General features: G+C 38.5%; 1 protein-coding gene and 1 pseudogene across 1 annotated transcript in view; both read right to left on the bottom strand.

The window, feature by feature from the left end:
• Window positions 1–6,151: 6,151 nt before the first annotated feature.
• On the bottom strand, window positions 6,152–6,975 carry LOC111540944 (annotated as a pseudogene).
• An 8,240-nt stretch (window positions 6,976–15,215) lies between these two features.
• TRIM34 (tripartite motif containing 34) overlaps window positions 15,216–19,933 on the bottom strand; it is a 19,663-nt gene continuing 14,945 nt past the window's right edge. The window contains exons 5-8 of the mRNA XM_023209621.3: window positions 18,433–18,455; window positions 17,107–17,207; window positions 16,776–16,802; window positions 15,216–16,470 (exon numbers count right to left, since the gene is read on the bottom strand). Coding sequence (XP_023065389.1) covers window positions 15,905–16,470; window positions 16,776–16,802; window positions 17,107–17,207; window positions 18,433–18,455 — 717 coding nt within the window. The 3' untranslated portion in view covers window positions 15,216–15,904. The remainder of the gene's footprint in view (window positions 16,471–16,775; window positions 16,803–17,106; window positions 17,208–18,432; window positions 18,456–19,933) is intronic.

A 19,933-nucleotide genomic window follows, 5' to 3' on the forward strand; every position in this document is an offset into this window, starting at 1 on the left:
GAGGTAATTGGATCCTGAGGTTTAGGGGCTAAATGGCGGCAATTAAACATTAAGGCAAGCTGGGCATGGTAACCATAATGGACAATAGAGTCAAAGCAGCAATCAGAATAATTGGGAAACTCTACCAATTTGGGAACTCTATCCAAATCTATTACATCATCTGGAAAAGCGGAAGAGTTCTAGGTCATTTGAACAAAAATTCAGCTGGAATTATAAAAATGGAGTATCATAGGCTCCCAATCAATTTCCAAATTTGAGCCAGTTTCCAGACTCAGAACTTCACTAATGAAGAAAAGTTTCAGTCATCCTGAGGAAGAACCCCACTACATTGCCAAAAATTTGCACTGTTGATCTTTCTCTCAACCTTCCCCAAAGGGAACTATGAATTTTCACTAGAGTCACTGTGCATTGGGAAAATTAAATAAACTCTTTGGGGTTTATTAGACCCTGGTTCTGAACTGATACTAATTCCAGGAGACACAAAATGTCACTGTGGCCCACCAAACAGACTAGGAACTTATGGTGATCAAGTAAACAACAAAGTTTTCGCACAGTTTCACCTTAACCAGGGGTCCAGTGAGTCCCAAACCCATTCTATGATAAGATCCCCAGTCCCCAGAATGCAAAATTGGAATAGATGTATTCAGCAAATGGCAGAATTTTCACATTAGTCCTCTGACCTATGGAGTGAGAACTATTGTGGTAGAAGAGGTAGAAGCCACTAGAACTGCCTGTACCTAGAAAAATAGTAAGCAAAAAGCCATACCATATTTCAGAAGAGATTGCAGAGATTAGTGCCACAATCAAGGACTTAGAGCAACCAGAGGTGGTGACTCCCACCATATCCCCATTTGGCTTTTTGTTCTCTGCAAAAGACCAATGCATTTTGGCTAATAATGGGAATATTGTAAGCTTAGTCAGGTGATGAATTTAATTGCAGCTTTTATGCCAGATGGGCTATGATTGCTTGAGCAAATTAACACATCTCCTGGTACTTGATAGGCACTGTTACACTGGCAAATGCTTATTTTCTACATCTCTGATAGTAAAGATCACCATAAGCAGTTTGCTTTCATATGGTCAGCGCCAGATATAGGATGTCCTAAGAGGTATATTAATTCATCAGGACTATGACATAATTTAGTGCACAGGGATATTGATTTTTTTTTTTTTTTTTTTTTTTTTTGAGACCGAGTCTGGCTCTGTAGCCCAGGCTGGAGTACAATGGCATGATCTTGGCTCACAGCAATCTCCACCTCCTGGGTTCAAGTGATTCTGCCTCGGTCTCCTGAGTAGCTGGGATTACAGGCGCCCACCACCATACCTGGCTAATTTTTTGTATTTTTAGTAGAGACAGGGTTTCACTCTATTGGCCAGGCTGGTCTTGAACTCCTGACCTCATGATCTGCCCACCTCAGCTTCCCAAAGTGCTGGGATTACAGGCGTGAGCCACCACCCCAGGCCATTGATCATCTTTTCCTTCCATCACATAACACACTCACCCATTACACTAATGACATTATGCTGACTGGATCTAGTAAGCAATACGTAGCAGCTACTCTAAACTTATTGAAAAGACACTTGTGTCTCAGAGGGTGAAAAGTAAGTTAAATAAAACTTCATGGGCCAGCAGCCGCACTTCTGTGTAAACTCAACTGGAGGGCACAGCTTCCCCATGTCCTGGAAAACATGATCCCACTTGACCCTACCCCTACCCCCACGCTACAGGTAGCCAAGTGGGCAATGCTTGATAGAGCTTCCAACCCAGTGGTCCAGCATCCATGTGAACTCAGCCAGGGAGAGTCCCTTGTTGTCCCAGGAAGCACCTGACAGCAGGTGGGCAACCCCATCCATGCCTGCTGCTGACAGCCAGGCAAGCAACACCTGATAGAGCTTGTGGCCTAGTGGTCTTGCTTCTGTGGGAACTCAGTTAGTGAGCACAGCCTACTATTGTTGCAGGAAGCACCCAGATGGCAGAGCAGGTGACCATACCCACCCCCACCACTGGTAGCCAGGCAAGACATGCCTGCTACAGCTTCTAGCCACTGGTCCTACTTCTGCCTGAATTTGCTGAGGAGTACAACCTCCTCCTGCTGCCCTGGAAACACCCAGATGGCAGGGATGGCAACTCCACCCACTTTCACCTCTCATAGCCAGATGGGCCACACCCACTATCACTTCTAGCCCAGTGGTCCCACTTCTGCCTGAACTCTGCAGGCAGACACATTTCCATGTTTCCCTGGGAAGCACATGAACAGCAGATTAGGACTGACAAAACAAGGATGCAGCTTCTCTGCCAACTATAGGACCTACACGAGGGAGCCCCATGGAACAGAACATCCAACAAAAGAGACCACATGCAGTGGCTCATGCCTATAATCCCAGTACTTTGGGAGGCCAAGGCAGGTGGATCACAAGGTCAGGATTCAAGACCAGGCTGGCCAAGATGGTGAAATCCTGTCTATACTAAAAATACAAAAATTAGCTGGGTGTGATGGTGGACACCTGTAATCCCAGCTACTTGGGAGACTGAGGCAGAGAATTGCTTGAACCCAGGAAGCGGAGGTTGCAGTGAGCCAAGATCGCACCACTGAGCTCCAGCCTAGGCAACGGAGCCAGACTCTGTCTCAAAAAAAAAAAAAAAAAAAAAATCGGGATGAAAACAGTAATCAGAGGGAACTCCTCCAAGACCCAGGAGTGGACTAGAATTGAAACCAGTCAAACACACTTAACTTATACCATAATCAAATCTTCAAGGGCATCAAAGAAGATAAAAGCAAAACAAAACAATAACAACAATAAAAATAGGACAGCAACTTCAAAGACTGAAGGAACATCCTGCAAGATGCGAAAGAACTAGCACAAGAACTCTGGAAACTCAGAGTTCTTGTGCAGGTATCTATCTTCTTACCTTCAAATGACCACGCTAATTTCTAGCAATGGTTCTTAACCAGTTTGAAATGGCTGAAATCACAGAAATAGAAATCAGAATGTAGACAGAAATGAAGATCATTGACATTAAGGAGATAGATGAAACCCAATCCAAGGATTCTAAGCAATGCAATAAAGTGATACAGAAGAGGAAAGATAAAATGGCCATTTTAGGAAAGAACCAAACTGAGCAGATTAAGGTGAAAAACTCACTTCAAGAATTTCAGAATACAATTGCAAGTATTAACAGCAGAGTAAACCAAGCTGAGAAAAGAAGCTCAGAGCTCAAAGACCTACTCTCTGAAATAACTCAGTCAGACAAAATGAAGGAAAACAATACAGAATGAACAAAAACCTCTGAAAAATATGGGATCATGTAAAGAGACAAAAATCTGACTCTGGCATCCTCAAAAGATAGGGAGAGAAAGCAAGCAAGTTGAAAAAAATATGTTTCAAGGTATCGTTCATGAAAATTTCCCCAACCTCATTAGACAGATCAACATTCAAATTGACAAAATACAGAGAACTCCTGTGGAATACTACTAAAGACAATCTCTAAGACATAGTCATCAGATTTTCCAAGGTTGAGATGAAAGAAAAAATGTTAAAGGAAGCTAGAGAGAAGGTTCACTTACAAAGGGAATCCAGTCAGGGTAACAGTTAACCCATCAGCAGAAACCCTATAAGCCAAAAGAGAATAGGGGCCTATATTCAGCATTCATAAATAAAAGAATTTCCAACCAAGAATTTCATATCCAGTCAAACTAAGTTTCATAAGTGAAGCAGAAATATGATGTTTTTTAGACAAGCAAATGCTAAGTGATTTCATTACCACCAGACCTGTCTTACAAGAGATCCTAAAGGGAGTGCTAAACATGGAAAGGAAAGACTATTACCAGCCAATACAAAAACATACTTAAGTACACAGACCAATGACACTGTAAAGCAACTACACAAACAAAGTCAACATAATAAGCAGCTAACAACATGTTGAAAGGATCAAATCCAAACATAGCAATGCTAACCTTGAATGTAAATGGGATAATGTCCAATTAAAAGGCACAAAGTGACAAGTTGAATAAAGAAGCAAGAGCCAATGGTATGCTGTCTTTAAGAGACCCATCTCACACACAAGAATACTTATAGGCTCAAAGTAAAGGGACAGAGAAAAATCTACCAAGCAAGCAAACAAACAAACCACCACCACCACCAACAACAACACACGCACACACACACACCCACAAAACCTAGAAGAAAGCAGGGTTTGCTATTCTAATTTCAGACAAAACAGACTTTAAACAACAAATACCAAAAAAGACAAGGGCATTACATAATAGTAAAAAGTTCAATACAACAAGAAGATCTAACTATCCTAAATATATACCCACCCAACACACCCAGATTAATAAAGAAAATTCTTAGAGACCTACAAAGAACTTAGATAACCATACAGTCATAGGGGGAGACTTCAACATCGCACTGACATACTGGATGGATCGCCAAGACAGAAAACTAGCAAAGGTATCCAGGACCTGAACTCAACATGTGACCAAATGGACCTAAGAGACATCTACAACACACTCCTCCCAAAGACAATAGAAAATACTGTATTTTCATCTGCACATGGCATATACTCTAAAATTGACCATATAATCAGACTTAAAACACTCCTTAGCAAATTAAAAAAAAAAATGAAATCATACCAACCGTACTCTAAGACTACAGCACAATAAAAATAGAGACCAATACTAAGAAGTTCACTCAAAACTCTATAATTACATAAAAGTTAAACAATCTGCTCCTGAGTAACTTTTGGGTAAATAATGAAATTAAGGCAGAAATCAAGAAATTCTTTGAAACTAATGAGAACAGTGATATACTATAATGGAATCTCTGGGACACAGCAAAGGTATTGTTGAAAGGGTAGTTTATAGCACTTGATGCCCACATCAAAGAGTTAGAAAGATCTCAAATTAATAGCCTAATCTCACAACTAGAGGAATTAGAGAAACAAGAGCAAACTAACCCAAAGGTAGCAGAAGACAAGAAATAACCAAAATCAGAGCTGAACTAAAGGAAATTGAGATGTGAAAAACTGTACAAAAGATCAACAAATCCAGGAGTCGGGTTTTTGAAATAATTAGTAAGATAGATAAACCACTAGCTAGAATAATAAATGAAAAAAAAAGAGAGAAAATCTGAATAAATACAATCAGAAATGACAAAGGGGATATTACCACGGACCATCACAGAAAAATTTAAAAACACTCAGGGACTACTATGAACACTTCTATGCACACAAGCTAGAAAACTCAGAAGAAATGGATAAATTCATTGAAACACACAACCCCCCAAGATTGGACCAGGATGAAATTGAATCTCTGAGCAGACCAACAATGAGTTCTGACATTGAATTAATAACAAAAAACCTATAAACCAGAAAAATCCCCGGACAAGATGGATTCACAGCAGAATTCTACCTGATATATAAGGAAGAGCTGGTACCATTCCTACTGCAACCAATGTGAAAAATTGAAGAAGCACTCCTCTGTTACTCATTCTGTGAGGTAAACATCATCCTGATACTCGAACCTGGCAGACACACACACACATACACACACACACACACACACACACACAGACTTCAGGCCAATATCCCTGATGAACATAAATGCAAAAATCCTCAACAAAATACAGCAAACTGAATCCAGCAGCACCTCCAAAAGCTAGTCCACCATGATCAAGAAGGCTTTATACCTTGGATGCGAGGTTGGTTCAATACATGGAAATCAATAAATGTGATTCACCACACAAAACCAAAGACAAAATCCACATAATAATCTCAATAGATGCAGAAAAGGCTCTTAATAAAATTCAATGTCCCTTCATGTAAAAAGCCCTCAACAAGCTAAGCATTAAAGGAACAGAACACACTTTAAAATAATAAAAGCCAGTCATGACAAACCCACAGCCAACGTCATACTGAATGGGCGAAAGGTGGAAGCACTTCTCCTGAAAATGGGTACAAGATATAGATACTGTCTCTTACCATTCCTGTTCAAGTTCAACATAGTACTGGAAGTCTTAGCCAGATAAATAAGGTAAGAGAAAGAAATAAAAGGCATCCAAATAGAAGAGAGGAAGTCAATCGATTTATTCCTTTTCACAGATGATAGGATTCCATATCTAGAAAACCACATAGTCTCTGTCCAAAGCTCTCTTTTTTTTTTTTTTTTTCATTTTGAGAGCAGGTACTGTTTATTAAGCTGAAGAGACTCGAAAAATAATCATGGTAGACACCTTAGTTCATTCTTCTAATAAGCCTGTTGATCTGGTCCTCCCTGTTGCCAGCATCTCCACCTTCTACAAAATGGGTGGTCTTTTTCTTCCACCTCGTGGAGAAGATAATTTGAAGGGCCACAGGAAGTTATTTGCCTCTTTGAAGCGTTTTCCAACAGTATAGATCTCATGAATCAGATCCGTCATGCAGATGATGCCATATTTACCAAGAGATCGAGCAATCAAAGCGTTATCTGTCAAAGCAATTCACTTCTTATTGATTTTGCCATAACCACGCTTGTAGATTAGCTCATTTACTGACTTCAGATTGGGGTACCCCCATGCAATATATGGTTCGACAATCCTCAGCATGTTAATCGAAGCCTTGTTGAACTTCGCAAAGGTTCCATTGAAGATTTGACGAAGGCGAAGAAGCTGCAATACCTTTCGGACCTTTGGGCTCACGCCATTGATACCTCTGATCCTGATGACCAACACCAATTTGGGTTCAGCAGGTACATAAAAGTTGCCAGCTTTTCTTGCCATGCTCGCCATTCGAATTTCAGTTCTGTACATCTGCCTATATTCCTTGTGATAGTGCTTCACTTTTTCATAGATAAGCTTCCTCCTTGCCTTTCGAAGCATCTTTTGGGCAAACTTCTTTCTCAGGCACTTGATCTTCAGCTCTGCGAAATTCCTTCACTTTTTCTTAAGGGTTTCTGGCACAGCAGGATCCTTCTTCTTCTTTTCTTCTGCACCCTCCATGGTTCCAGCCAGAAAAAGAGCCCAAAGCTCTTTAATTTGACAAACAACTAAGGAGAGTCTCGGGATACAGAATCAATGTACAAAAATCATTCCTATACACCAACAACATCCAAGCTGAAAGCCAAATTGGGAATGCAATCCCATTCACAATAGCCACAAAAAGAAGAAAATACCTAGGAATACAGTTGCACAGGGAGATGAAAGATCTCTACAATGAGAATTTTAAAACACTGCTCAAAGAAATCGGAGATTAACACAAACAAATGGAAAAACATTCCATGTTCATGGATTGGAAGAATCAGTATTGTTAAAATGGCCATACTACCCAAAGCACTTTACAAATTCAGTGCTACTCCTATCAAACTTCACAGGACCAGAAAAAAACTATTCTAAAATTCATATGAAATCAAAAAAGAACCCAAATAGCCAAGGAATTAGAATGCAAAAAGAACAAAGCTGGAAGCATCACATTACCTGACTTCAAACCACACTACAAGGTTACAGTAATCAAAACAGCATGGTACTGGTGTAAAAGCAGACATATAGACTGATGGAACAGAATACAGAGCCCAGAAATAATTCTGCAAGCCTGCAACCATTTGATCTTAAACCAAGTTGACAGAAACGAGAAATAGAGAAAGGATCCCCTATTCAATACATGGGGCTGAGAGACCTAGCTTGCCATATGCAGAAGATTGAAACTGGACCCCTTCCTTATATCATGTACAAAATTCAACTCAAGATGTATTAAAGAATTAAATATAAAATCTAAAACTTATAAAAACTCTGGAAGATTACCTAGGTAATACCATCCTGGACATAGGCCCTGGCAAAGATTTCATGACAAAGACTCCAAAACTAATTGCAGCAAAAACAAATGTTGACAAATGGGATCTAATTAAACTAAAGAGCCTCTGTACAGCCAAAAAACAAACAAACAAACAAAAAAACCAACAACAACAACAACAACTGACAACCTACAAAATGGGAGAAAATATTTGTAAATGATGCCCCTGACAAACAGTTAATATATAGGTTCTATAAGTAACTTCAATACATTTACAAGCAGAAAACAAACAACCCTATTAAAATGTGGGCACAGAACGTGAATAGACACTTCTCAAAAGAAGACATACATGTGGCCAATAAGCATGTGAAAAAATGCTCAACATCACTCCTCATTAGAGAAATGAAAATCAAAACCACAATGAGATACCATCTCCCACCAGTCTAAATGGCTATTATTAAAAGGTCAAAAAATAATAGATGCTGGTGAGGTTGCAGAGAAAAGAGAATGCTTACACACTACTGGTGGGCATGTAAATTAGTTCAGCCACTGTGGAAAGCAGTTTGGCAATTTCTCAAAGCACCCAAAGCAGAATTACCATTAGACCCAGCAATCCCATTATTGGGTATATACACAAAGGAATATAAATCATTCTACCATAAAGACACATGCACATGTACATTCATCACAGCACCATTCAAAATAGCAAATACATGGAAACAACCTAAATGGTCATCAGTGATAGACTAGATAAAGGAAATGTGGTACCTATATACCATGGAATGCTGGATATTCTTACTTATAAGAGGAAGCAAAACATTGAGTAGATGTAGATACAAAGAAGGGAAAAACAGACATCAGGGCCTACTTGAGGGTGGAGGTTTGGAGGAGGGTAAGAATTGAAAAACTACCTACTGGGTGCTATGCTTATTACCCAGGTGATGAAACAGTCTGTACACCAAATCCCAAAAACACACAGTTTACTTATATAACAAATCTGCACATGTACCCCTGAACCTAAAATAAAATTTTTAAAAACCTGCAAGGATCTTCTCAGTGAAATTTCCAGGGATCCAGTGGTGTGAGGTGTATGGAAATATCCCTTTTAAAGTGAAAAAGAAATTGTTGCATCTGGCCATACCTACAACCAAAAGAGAGACACAATACCTAGTGAGCCTCTTTGGATTCTAGAGTCAATGAGGTGTCACACCCATCCATTTACTAAGTTACTTGAAAAGAGTAAGATTTGAGTGAAAGCTGGAATAAGATAATGCTCTGCAGTGGATACAGGCTGTTGCCAAATCTGCTCTGCCACTGAGACCGTATGACCAAGCCAATACAATGGTGCTTGAAATGTCAGTGGCAGATAAGGAAGATTTTGGAGTATTTGGCAGGACCCTATAGGTGCTATCTTCTGTAGATACCTACTATCTTTTTCAAAAACAGCTTTTGGCTTTCTATTGAGCCTTGGGGGAGACTGAACACTGAACTATGGGCCACGAAGTTACTATGTGACCCTACCTGGCTGTTCCATGAAACAACAAATTTGGATGTGCGCAGCAGCACTCCAACAAAAAACAGAAGTGTTATCTACATGATTGGTCATGAGCAGGCCCTAAAACAAAACACAAGTCACACAAAGAAGTGGCTCAAATGTCCATGGTCTTCACTTCTGCTACACTGTCTACTCTCACTCAACCTGCAGATATGGCCTTATGGAAAGTTATCTACAATCAGCTGATGAAGAAAGAAAAAACTCAGATCCAGTTTACAGATGGTTCTGTATGATATTAAGGCATCACGTGGAGGAGACAGCTACAGCACTAAAGCTTTTTTCTGGGATATCCCTGAAGTACCATGGTGAAGGAAAGCCCTCCCAATGGGCAGAACTTTAAAAAGTAGTGCAACGAATTGTTCATATTGCTTAGAAAGAGAAATAGCCAGATGTATGATTATATACTGAATCATGGGCAATGGCCAATGGTTTGAATAGATGGTGAAGGAATTGGAAAGCTACCTAGTTGCACATTGACTACATACTGTTTCCACCATGGAAAAGTCAGCATTTTCTCCTCACTGGAATAGACATTTACTCTGGATACAGATTTGCCTTCCATACACACAATGTTTCTCCAAGAACTACCATCCTCAGACTTATAGAATACCTTATTTACCAGCATAGTATTTCACACAGCATTGATTCCAATCAAGGAACTTACTTCATAGGAAATAGAGTGTAGCAAAGGGCCCATGTTTATGGAATTTACTGAACTTGCTATGCTCCCCATCATCCTGAGCAATTAACTTGATAGAAAAGTGGCCCTTACAAGAAAAATTAAAAGCACCAGTTAAGTGGCAATATCTTCCAGGATTGGAGCAAAGTTCTTTAGGAGGCCATATATCCTCTAAATCAGTATCCAACATATGGTGTTATTTTTCCCATAACTAGGATTCATGGGTCTATAAATCAAGGGGTGAGTAGGAGTGAGATACCACTCGCTACTATTCCTAGTGTTCCACTAGCAAATTTTGCCTTCTACTTCTGCAACATTATGCTCTGCTGGCTTAGTGATCTTACAGACATGACAATGATTTCATTGAACTAGAAGTTAAGACAGCTGCCCAGCCACTTTGGGTGCTCATGCCTCTGAACCAACAGGCAAAGTCAGGAATTACTGTGCTTGCTAGGATGTAATCCTGACTATCAAGGATACTTAGAACAACTACTCCACAATGTAGGCTAAGAAAATGTATGTCTGGAGATCCCATAGGGTATCTCTTAGTATTATTGTGCCCTGTGATTACAGTCAATAAAAAGAGACAACAACTCAGCTCAGACAAGATGACAAATGGCCAAGCCCTTCAGAAATGAAAGTTTGGGTCACTCCATCAGGTAAAAATCGTTATCACTCGAGGTGCTTGCTGAGAGCAAAGAGAATATGCAATGGTTAGTGGAAGAAGGTGTATTCTGAATAGATATTGGTAACATTTTAAAGATAATCTGGTATAAGAAAACAGTGTGGTTGGTGTTACATAATAGACATTCTGAATTGCTGGTCCTCGTGGCTCCTTCGCTACTGAATATATTAAATTGCATTTCAGTGAAAACTGAGTAAAAATAGAGAGTTGGAAATCAAGTACAGATATGTATATGTTGATCTTGAGGAAAGGAATGAGGTCAGTTACAGTTTATATCTAAAATGAAGAGAGGGGCTTCAGAAACAAACACCTATACTTGTTTAGTACACTTGCTTGCTTATACTCTCAGCAAAAGCCATGTAAACTTCTTGAGGACAACTTTTTATTTATTTTTGATTCTTTGAATCCTGGCATAATACCTGACAAATAATTTTGCAAATTTGTTGAATAAATCAAAGAAACACTAATTATTTAAAATTTTAAATCACTTCATGAGGAGTCATATACGTTTGGAGAAAAGTAATTGTAGATACATTCTTTTCTTTATAAGCATGTCCCATCTGCAGATACCAAAAGCCTCTTCCACAAGGATGAAAGTTGTTTCTACTTTTTAGAGAGCTTGACAGCCTCACATGACTCTACTGGAATGATTGCTCTGGGTCTTACGCTGACTTTTTTTGGCTTTCACACTGGGCCTATCTCCATTCTCAGCACCTCAGGGACTGGGGGAAATGTGATGAAGCCTTGTATGTGAGGAGAAGCTGTTATTTCTTAATTTATGTTTTCTTTCTTCTTCCTAGAATGTGGATGGCATCATAAAGTGGTATATGTGGGAGAACAGAGATTGTTCTTTTGTGTTGTGAGAAAAGATGTGTAGCCATTAGAATTGCCTGGGGTTCAATCGGAATAAAATATCTCCCAGGACAGGGAATCTAGATATAATATTATTGTAAATTTCTGGGCACAATTCAGGGTTTGAGTGTTCTAAAACTACTGAGAATAAATCGCATTCTATGGTATAAAATTTGGGTGGTGGAGAGTCACAGAGTGTGTGGATCAATAGTGGTATTAGGGATAAGGTGTTGCAGTATCAGACCCCTGTGACATCACCATTTCATTACCTCCATCTAGCTCTGATTTTGTATTTAATAGGTGTCTTGGCTAGGCGCGGTGGCTCACACCTGTAATCCCAGCACTTTGGGAGGCCGAGGCGGGTGGACCACGAGGTCAGGAGTTCAAAACCAGCCTGTCCAACGTAGTGAAATCCCCTCTCTACTAAAAATACAAAAATTAGCCGGGCATCGTGATGTGTACCTGTAATCCTAGCTACTCAGGAGGTTGAGGCAGGAGAATTGTTGGAACCCGGGAGGTGGAGGTTGCAGTGAGCCAAGCTCGCACCACTGAACTCCAGCTTGGGTAACAGAGTGAGACTTTGTCTCAAAAAAAAAAAAAAAAAAAAGGTATCTCATTTGCTATGAGAGAATTACATCTTTGTCTGCCAAGCACCCCAAATTGTTCATTTGGACAACTCCTATATATTTATATTTTTCTTGTGGGTATAGAAGAGAACAGATCCTTCCTTGTGGTTCTATTTAGATTTCAAAAAAGACATATGCATTTCTGGAATAATACTTTTTTCTTGGTGTAAACAATTGATTCATCTCAGTCAGATACTTTACAAGAGTATGAAAAGGTGACATCTTTGTGTCCAAAATTGTACACCTACCTGACAATATAGAGCTTTTCTAAACACAGGAAATTCAGACCACTATTAGTTTGGTATTCATAAAATCTCCTTTGCCAAGTATTGGTAATTTTTCCCAAAAAACTTGGAACCTCAGAGCACTTCTCTGGTGGAAATAGGCTTTGAAGGTCTTAGGCCTCTCCAGAGAGGATTCCTCTCCTGGTATGTCTCAAACACCCAGGAGCCAGGTTCTGCAACCTCACTTTCTAACCATCTTTCTGGTAACCCACATCCATAGCAATGATGTTTTCACACATTAAATCTTTTTTGAAGGCATCACATTTTTTTTTTAATAATCCATTATTTTTTCATGTCCTATGAGCTTAAGAAGGCAGAGAGCTTAATTATTTCATTTTGGAAGAAAGAAACAGTGCTTCTGAGAGTTTAAAACTGTCCCATTGTCATACAGAGTAAGGGACATGAGTACATTTTGTCTGGCTCTAGGGTCAAAAGTCTGCCCTCTCCCTTCTCAGGGAACAGAGTTCAAGTACATCAATGGGATGAAATGATAAGAAATCAGTGGTGTCGAGGGTTACAAAGTCAGTGGTTCGGGAGTCAATTTTATTTTCATTCGTGGGAGTGAGAATTTGACTTAAGCTAAAAACGTTTCCCAAAGAATAAAGGGAAGTGTGTTGAGCTTCTCATCTAAGAGGAATGCTTCAACTGTGTAAAGGTGAGAAGAGCTAGAACAACTAGATCTACAGTAGTCTAGTGGTGGCAGGTGCTAGATAGGGAAGAGAGCAGTTTCTAGGTGTAGATGGAAGAGATAAGGGAGGAAGGACGTTGTGTGCTGATGATGTGGTCATATTTGATGGGGAATAGCCAAGAGACTGTTTCATGCTATTATTCACAAATTAATTGCCCTACCATAGTGCCCTCCACTTCCTCTATTCTGGAGAAAATATTGACATCAGTGCTGACTCCTTTGCATATAGTCAATGTTATGAATTTTTATCATTTCTGAGTGGACATCCGGTGCTACTGTGGTAAGATGATATTTCCAGATAAGCTGTGCCTCTGGTTGGAATTCTGGGAAGAAATATGAGGGTGGTTGGTGTATTTGTGGATGTGTGTGTGTGTGTGTGTGTATGTATATTTATATAATATACATGTATATTAAAATGTATACATTTATATGTATTATACATAGATAATCTATTTATATTATACATATGTGTTTATATGTATTATATATTTATATAATTATAAATTACACATATATTATAAATACATACACATATTAATATACATATGTTATATATATGTATATATATATATATATTTTATATATATATATATATATATTTTTTTTTTACCAGAAGACTAGGTTTGATGAAGAGAGGAGTTGTCAGATCTGGGTAAAAGTCCCATCATCAGGGCAAAGAACAGGTGGGAATGTATCTAGAGAATCAACATACAATGAGTAAAAGTGAAGTTTTTCCTAGACTTGACCCTCATCAAGTCTCCTCTGTCCCCACTCTCTTCTGAAGAAGGAAAGGTAGGGCTGTCTCTTTTTCTCCCTGATTGTAGAACTGACCCAAAACATTAGACCTTTAAAAGTACTCTCATTCTATGCACTTGAACACATATAATTTTATAATTTTTACACCATTTTATTATTGTGGTTCTAAGAAATTTTTTGCTTCTTCCTGATTGTAAGGTTGTTAATTTTAACCTATTCATTTTACAGAGATTTAAAACTTACCATTGAATTGTATAACAATGTTTCATAATTTTTTGGTGATCTACAACAAACCACTTTTTTCACACTTTTTTTTTTGTTTGAGACAGAGTTTTGCTCTTGTTGCCCAGGCTGGGGTACAGTGGTGCAATCTCGGCTCACTGTAATCACCGCCTCCCAGGTTCAAGCGATTCTCATGCCTCAGCCTCCCAAGTAGCTGGGATTACAGGGGCTCACCACCATGTCCGGCTAATTTTTATATTTTTAGTAGAGACAGGGTTTTGCCATTTTGGCCAGGCTGGTCTTGAACTCCTGACCTCAGGTAACCCTCTCATCTCGGCCTCCCAGAGTGCTAGCTGGGATCCCAAAGTGCTGGCTGGGATTACTGGCACAAGCCAAGGTGCCCAGCCTATCACACTTTTTTATTGTTGTACTAACTTAATTATTTTTTTTTTTTGTCAAATATAATCACTTTTCTATTCTAACATTAGCAGGAGCAGGAACATCACTGGCAAGAGTGGGAACAATAGAGAGAGAGAGGATAAAGTGCCATACTCTTAAATAACCAGATCTCCCATGAACTCACAGCAAGAATGTATTAATTACCATGGGTGCTAGGCCCTCCATGATCCAATCACCTCCCACCAGGCCCCACCTCCAACATTGGGGATTAGATTTCAACATGACATTTGGGCAGGACAAAAATTCCAACTATATCAAGGATTATAGTTAACATTGTATTGTATACTGGGAATTTACTAAGAAAGTAGATTTTAAATGTACTTACCACCACCACTCCCCCCCCCCCCCCCCACACACAGTAACTATATGATATAGTGGATGTATTAATTTACTTGGCTGTAGTAATCACTTTACCATGAAATTATATATCAAAACATAATAGTATATATATAATCTTAAATATGTACAATTAAAAAGAAAAAGAAGAGTCCTACTCTCAGTATAAAAAGTTCTATAAAACAAAACTAAAATTGGAGTGGTCTTGACAGTGGAGTCTGGGAACTTGAAAAATGAGACTTCAGTAAAATCAACTACTATTCCTCTGAAGGTCACAAAACTATTGCACAGGACATTACCACAGCTCACACTTTTTAGTAATCATGAGAGCAAATATTTATTATGTTCCAGACACTAAATTGGTGCATTACATTCAGAGACACTTAGTTTTACACAATGATTTTAATAGTTAAGTACAGTCTTAAATCCCAATTTATATTTCAGGAAAAAGAAACTGAGAAAGTATTCATCATGATTAGAAAACAAGAGACAGGGTTTGAGCTCAAATACTCTGGACATAAAATCTTCACTCTGAATACACATATTGTTCGTATTTTCCCTTCCTTGATTCCTTGATGTATCTGGGATATCCTGAGCAAAACACTGACATACCCTCCAAGAACCTTTAGTTGATGTTGGTGGTGGTCATGGGGGTGGTTCCTATGGACTACCTAGGTAGCATGGATGGTGGCTAACAGGCTTTGGGCCTCTTCACATCAGTGGTAAAGAGAAATACAGACAAATGGGAAGGCAAAGATGTTATACCAATACTACTGTGTCTTTAGGAGGGATTAGGTAACTTTCTCTGAAAATATGAAAAAGAGTAAATGAATAAATAAGCATCTCTCATAACTCAAGCCAAATATACTGTACATCTCAAAGATGAGTAGAAGTTCTAAAGAAGGGAAACTACAAGGAAGCAATGGTCTGAATGTTGCAGATGAGTCAGTTGCAGGAGATAAGTCAAGACAAAGAGTTGTAGGTGAAGAAATGAGAAAATTCAAGAGCTTGGTGGGCATAGCGTCATGGGAGCTGGACAGTTCCAAGGATTGAAATATGGATAAACAGGCTGAGAAAAGCAACATTTAGAGAACTTGTAAATGAGGGAGCCATGGCTTGTGACATTGAAAAATGAGACAATACCTGCTTCATAGTCTAGGAAAACCCCAACACGGCAGGGAGGCACAGCCATGGAGAGAGTCAAAACTTCGGGACCAGAGGACAAAGACTCCTCAAAGGCACTATACTTACATTTATTCTGTAACCCTATAACCCAGTAGCCCAATAAAGGTCTGTATTTGGAGTAAACATTTTGATGATTTGCACATCTTCTAACAACATACTTTATATTGTGGGAATATGTTCTACAGTATACTCCCAAGATCCAGGCAGTTTTCTTGGACACATCCACTTCCCAGTAATGTTTGCCAGAGGAGAAATATTGGGATCCCAAGACACCATAATTATAACACTGAAAAGGCCAAATTGGCACAGACATCACTTGTCTCTGATCTTCTGAAAGGACAAGATTCAAATTTAGGTTGACTGAATTCAGTGTGACATCCACTGCAAGAAAAAAAAAATGTGTATATATATGTATATGAATATAATCATCTATGTGATATATATATGACTAGGTGACAGATATGGAGTAGTTTATCTAGTGACATTGTGATGAAGGAACTTGGGAGGTGACTGAAAAACTTGCATTGATGAATTGTGGGAGGGGTAAGACACTGGAGAAATGCATTAGGCAAATGTTTTGGGAGGTGCTAAGAATGCATGAGGCTAAGATCAGAAGATATCATTGAAACCATAAACTTCTGGAAGGTAATTGGAACAGTTATTTAAAGATGGTAACTTTTTCTTACCCCAGTAGCATTGGACAGCTGTCAGTTCTGAAATAATAAAAGATTCAGTGATGCTGATTAGAAACAAAGGAGTAAGTACTGATACCTATATATTCTTTGGAGTAGGGACAGGGGAAGGGAATACCGTGAAGCTGTGAGCTAGTGAATTAAAAGATAAACTAAAGACCTAGCCATTTTTCCTTACATGTAAATGCATCCTCTTCATCACAGAATATTGCTTTTTTTCTGACCTCCCTCCTCTCTCTGTCCTCAATTTTAAGTTATCCCACCTAGACAGTTTATTGCCTGACACCACAACAATCCCACATCCACAGTCTTTGCTTCTCCTCACCTCTAAACATTTGCAGCATCCTACTCAGATCTGGAGCACGGAATACAGTCTTCAGTTTCTTGGAAACCTTTTTTGGCTTTTTCAGCCTCCAGATCTCACTCCTAGGGATGACAAAAATTGTCTGACCCCCACATCTTTCATCCTATGTCCATCCCTCCCACATCACTGGTTTCATCTCCTTCACATCACTGATGCACTTGAATCCTTCTCCCTCAGCCTGAGGAGGGGGAGAAGGGAGAGCCTGACCCTGGATCCAAAAGAAATGTGACTGTGTCTACTTTCCCTCTTATCCTCTGGGTGGCCTTGGGAAGGTCTTCACTTCTTGAAAGTACAGTTTCTTCCTTAAAAATAAAATAATTAAACCCTCCTTTGATCTCTAATGGAAATAATAAAAAATTGGATAAAACAATGCATAGGAAAATACTTTGCTACCTGTAGAAATGGTAAGTGATATGTGCAAAACTCACTGCATCTCAGTGGGTCTTCTGGGAGGGGCCAGAGATGTAGTATTCTGCGCTGTAGATCCTGACTGTGATGTGGGGCTCTGTAGGGAAATCCTGTGAGCCTGTGCCCTAGTTCAAAGCCTGAACTCCAGTGGGATGGCCCATATTTGAGATTTCGGATTCTCTGGGAAACATGAACACTTGGCAAAGGAGAAGTTATGACCACCTAAGTAAAAATGTTAGAATTTTATGTGTTTGTAAGAAACTTGATGTTTCCAAGTAGGTTGGCAACGGTAAACATAAGGAACAAGGACTACACTTTTCCGTAGGAGCTTCTAAAGTGTGTGAACAGGCAGAGATTAATTATCGTCACCGGAGTCAAAGCTACCATCCTGAGGCTCAAGTCTGTTTTTGGAAATCTAAAGAGAACCTTGCATAATGATCTGGTACCTTCTATTTCTAAGTAAGCAAAGTAAATATAAAGGAGCTGTCTCCATGCCCTATTTTAGGATTTGACAAGGCCCTCCATGTGGTATGACAAACACATATAAAATAAAAGATCCAGGGTTGGATGCAGGGACAGAGGATGAATTAAACAAGTGAAGTCACAGAAGTCTGACAGTAAAAGCTCTCATCCTTAATATCCTTTCTGGCTGTAGCTCTGAACTTCAATCACTGAATTTACTACTATAGGATCGAGTCCATTCTCAGTAGTTACGAAACACTCAAATACTCATCTGGGACCAGCAATTTAAGATAAAGTTACATCCAAATTTTACTGCTCTGGGAGATTTTTTTGTTCTGATTGACCACCAAATAACTCTAATAGCTACAAACACTTCTTTATAACTCACAAGCACCACTCCTGGCCACCCATACGCACCATTTCATGATTCCACTCATGTCCTAGAAAGAAAAGAGAAAACATGAGTCAAAGTGTATAAAGACTGGTGTAAGACTAATGAAAGAAAGAACAACAACAGAAAAAAGAATGGAAAAATCAGAAGTGAGTTATATGAAAATGTCAACAAAATTGGCAAACGTTTAGCTAGATACACCAAGAAAAAAAATCGGGAATGAAAGATGGGATATTACCACTGACCTTATGGAAATTAAAAGGATTATAAAAATGATGAACAACTGTATGCCAACAAATTAGATAATCTAAATGAAATAGAAAAATTCCTAGAAATACAGAAACTATCAATATTGATTAAAGAACACATAGAAAATATGAATAGGCCTAAAACATGTTAAGATATTAAGTTGGAAATCAAAGACTTCCTACAGAGAAGAGGCCTTACCCAGATGGCTTCACTGGCGAATTCTGCTAAAGGTTTAAAAAGAAATAATATCAAAACTTCATAAATTATTTCAAAAATATAGAAGAGCAGGGAACATTTCCTAATTCACTACATGAGGCTCATCCTACCCTGATAAAAGAACCCTGATAAAAGAACCAAAGACATCACAAGAAAAGAAAACCATAGGCCAATATCTCTTATGAATATAAATACAAAATTCTTCAACAAAGATATAAGAAAATCAAATCTGGCAATCCAGCAAAAAGATTATACCTGATGGCCAAGTAGAATTTATCCCAGAAATGCAAGGTTGGTTCAACATAAAAAACAATTGATGTAATATACCATATTAATAAAATAAAGGATAAAAACCACATGATGATCTCAGTACATATGAAAAAAAAGCATTCAGTAAAATTCAGCACACTTTCATAAAAAAAAATAAAACAGGAATGGTAAGAAACTTGGAATAGAAGACAGGTCCCTCAGCCTGATGAAACACATCTATGAAAAACCTACAGCTAACATCATACTTTGTGGTGAAAACCTGAATGCTTTTTCCCAAAGATCAGAAAAGACAAGGATGTCTGCTCTCACTGCTTCTATTTAACATGGTATTGGAGGTTCTAGTCAGGGCAGTTAGTCACAGAAAATAAATAAAAGGCTCCATGTTGGCAATTAGATAGAATGAATAAGATTTAGTATTTGATACCACAACAGGGTGACTATAGTCAAAAATAATTTATTATGCATTTAAAATAATTAAAATAGTATAATCTGAATGTTGGTAACACAAAGAAATGATAAATGCTTGAGGTGATGGATACCTCATTTACCCTGTGGACTGATGTAATTATTATGCATTGTATACACCTGTGTCAAAAATCTATGTACCCCATAAATATATAAGTACCAATAAAAACTAATTTTTTAAAAAGCATCTATATTGGAAAGAAAGTAGTAAATCTATCTCTTTTTACAGATGACATGGTTTTATGTACAGACAGAAAAGTCCTACTCTATCCACCACCTATATGTAACGTCTTCCAATCTTTTTTTTTTTTTTTTTTTTTTTTTTTT

Source organism: Piliocolobus tephrosceles, chromosome 13 (genome assembly GCF_002776525.5).
Source record: "Piliocolobus tephrosceles isolate RC106 chromosome 13, ASM277652v3, whole genome shotgun sequence".
In the NCBI taxonomy this organism is placed as follows: domain Eukaryota; kingdom Metazoa; phylum Chordata; class Mammalia; order Primates; family Cercopithecidae; genus Piliocolobus; species Piliocolobus tephrosceles.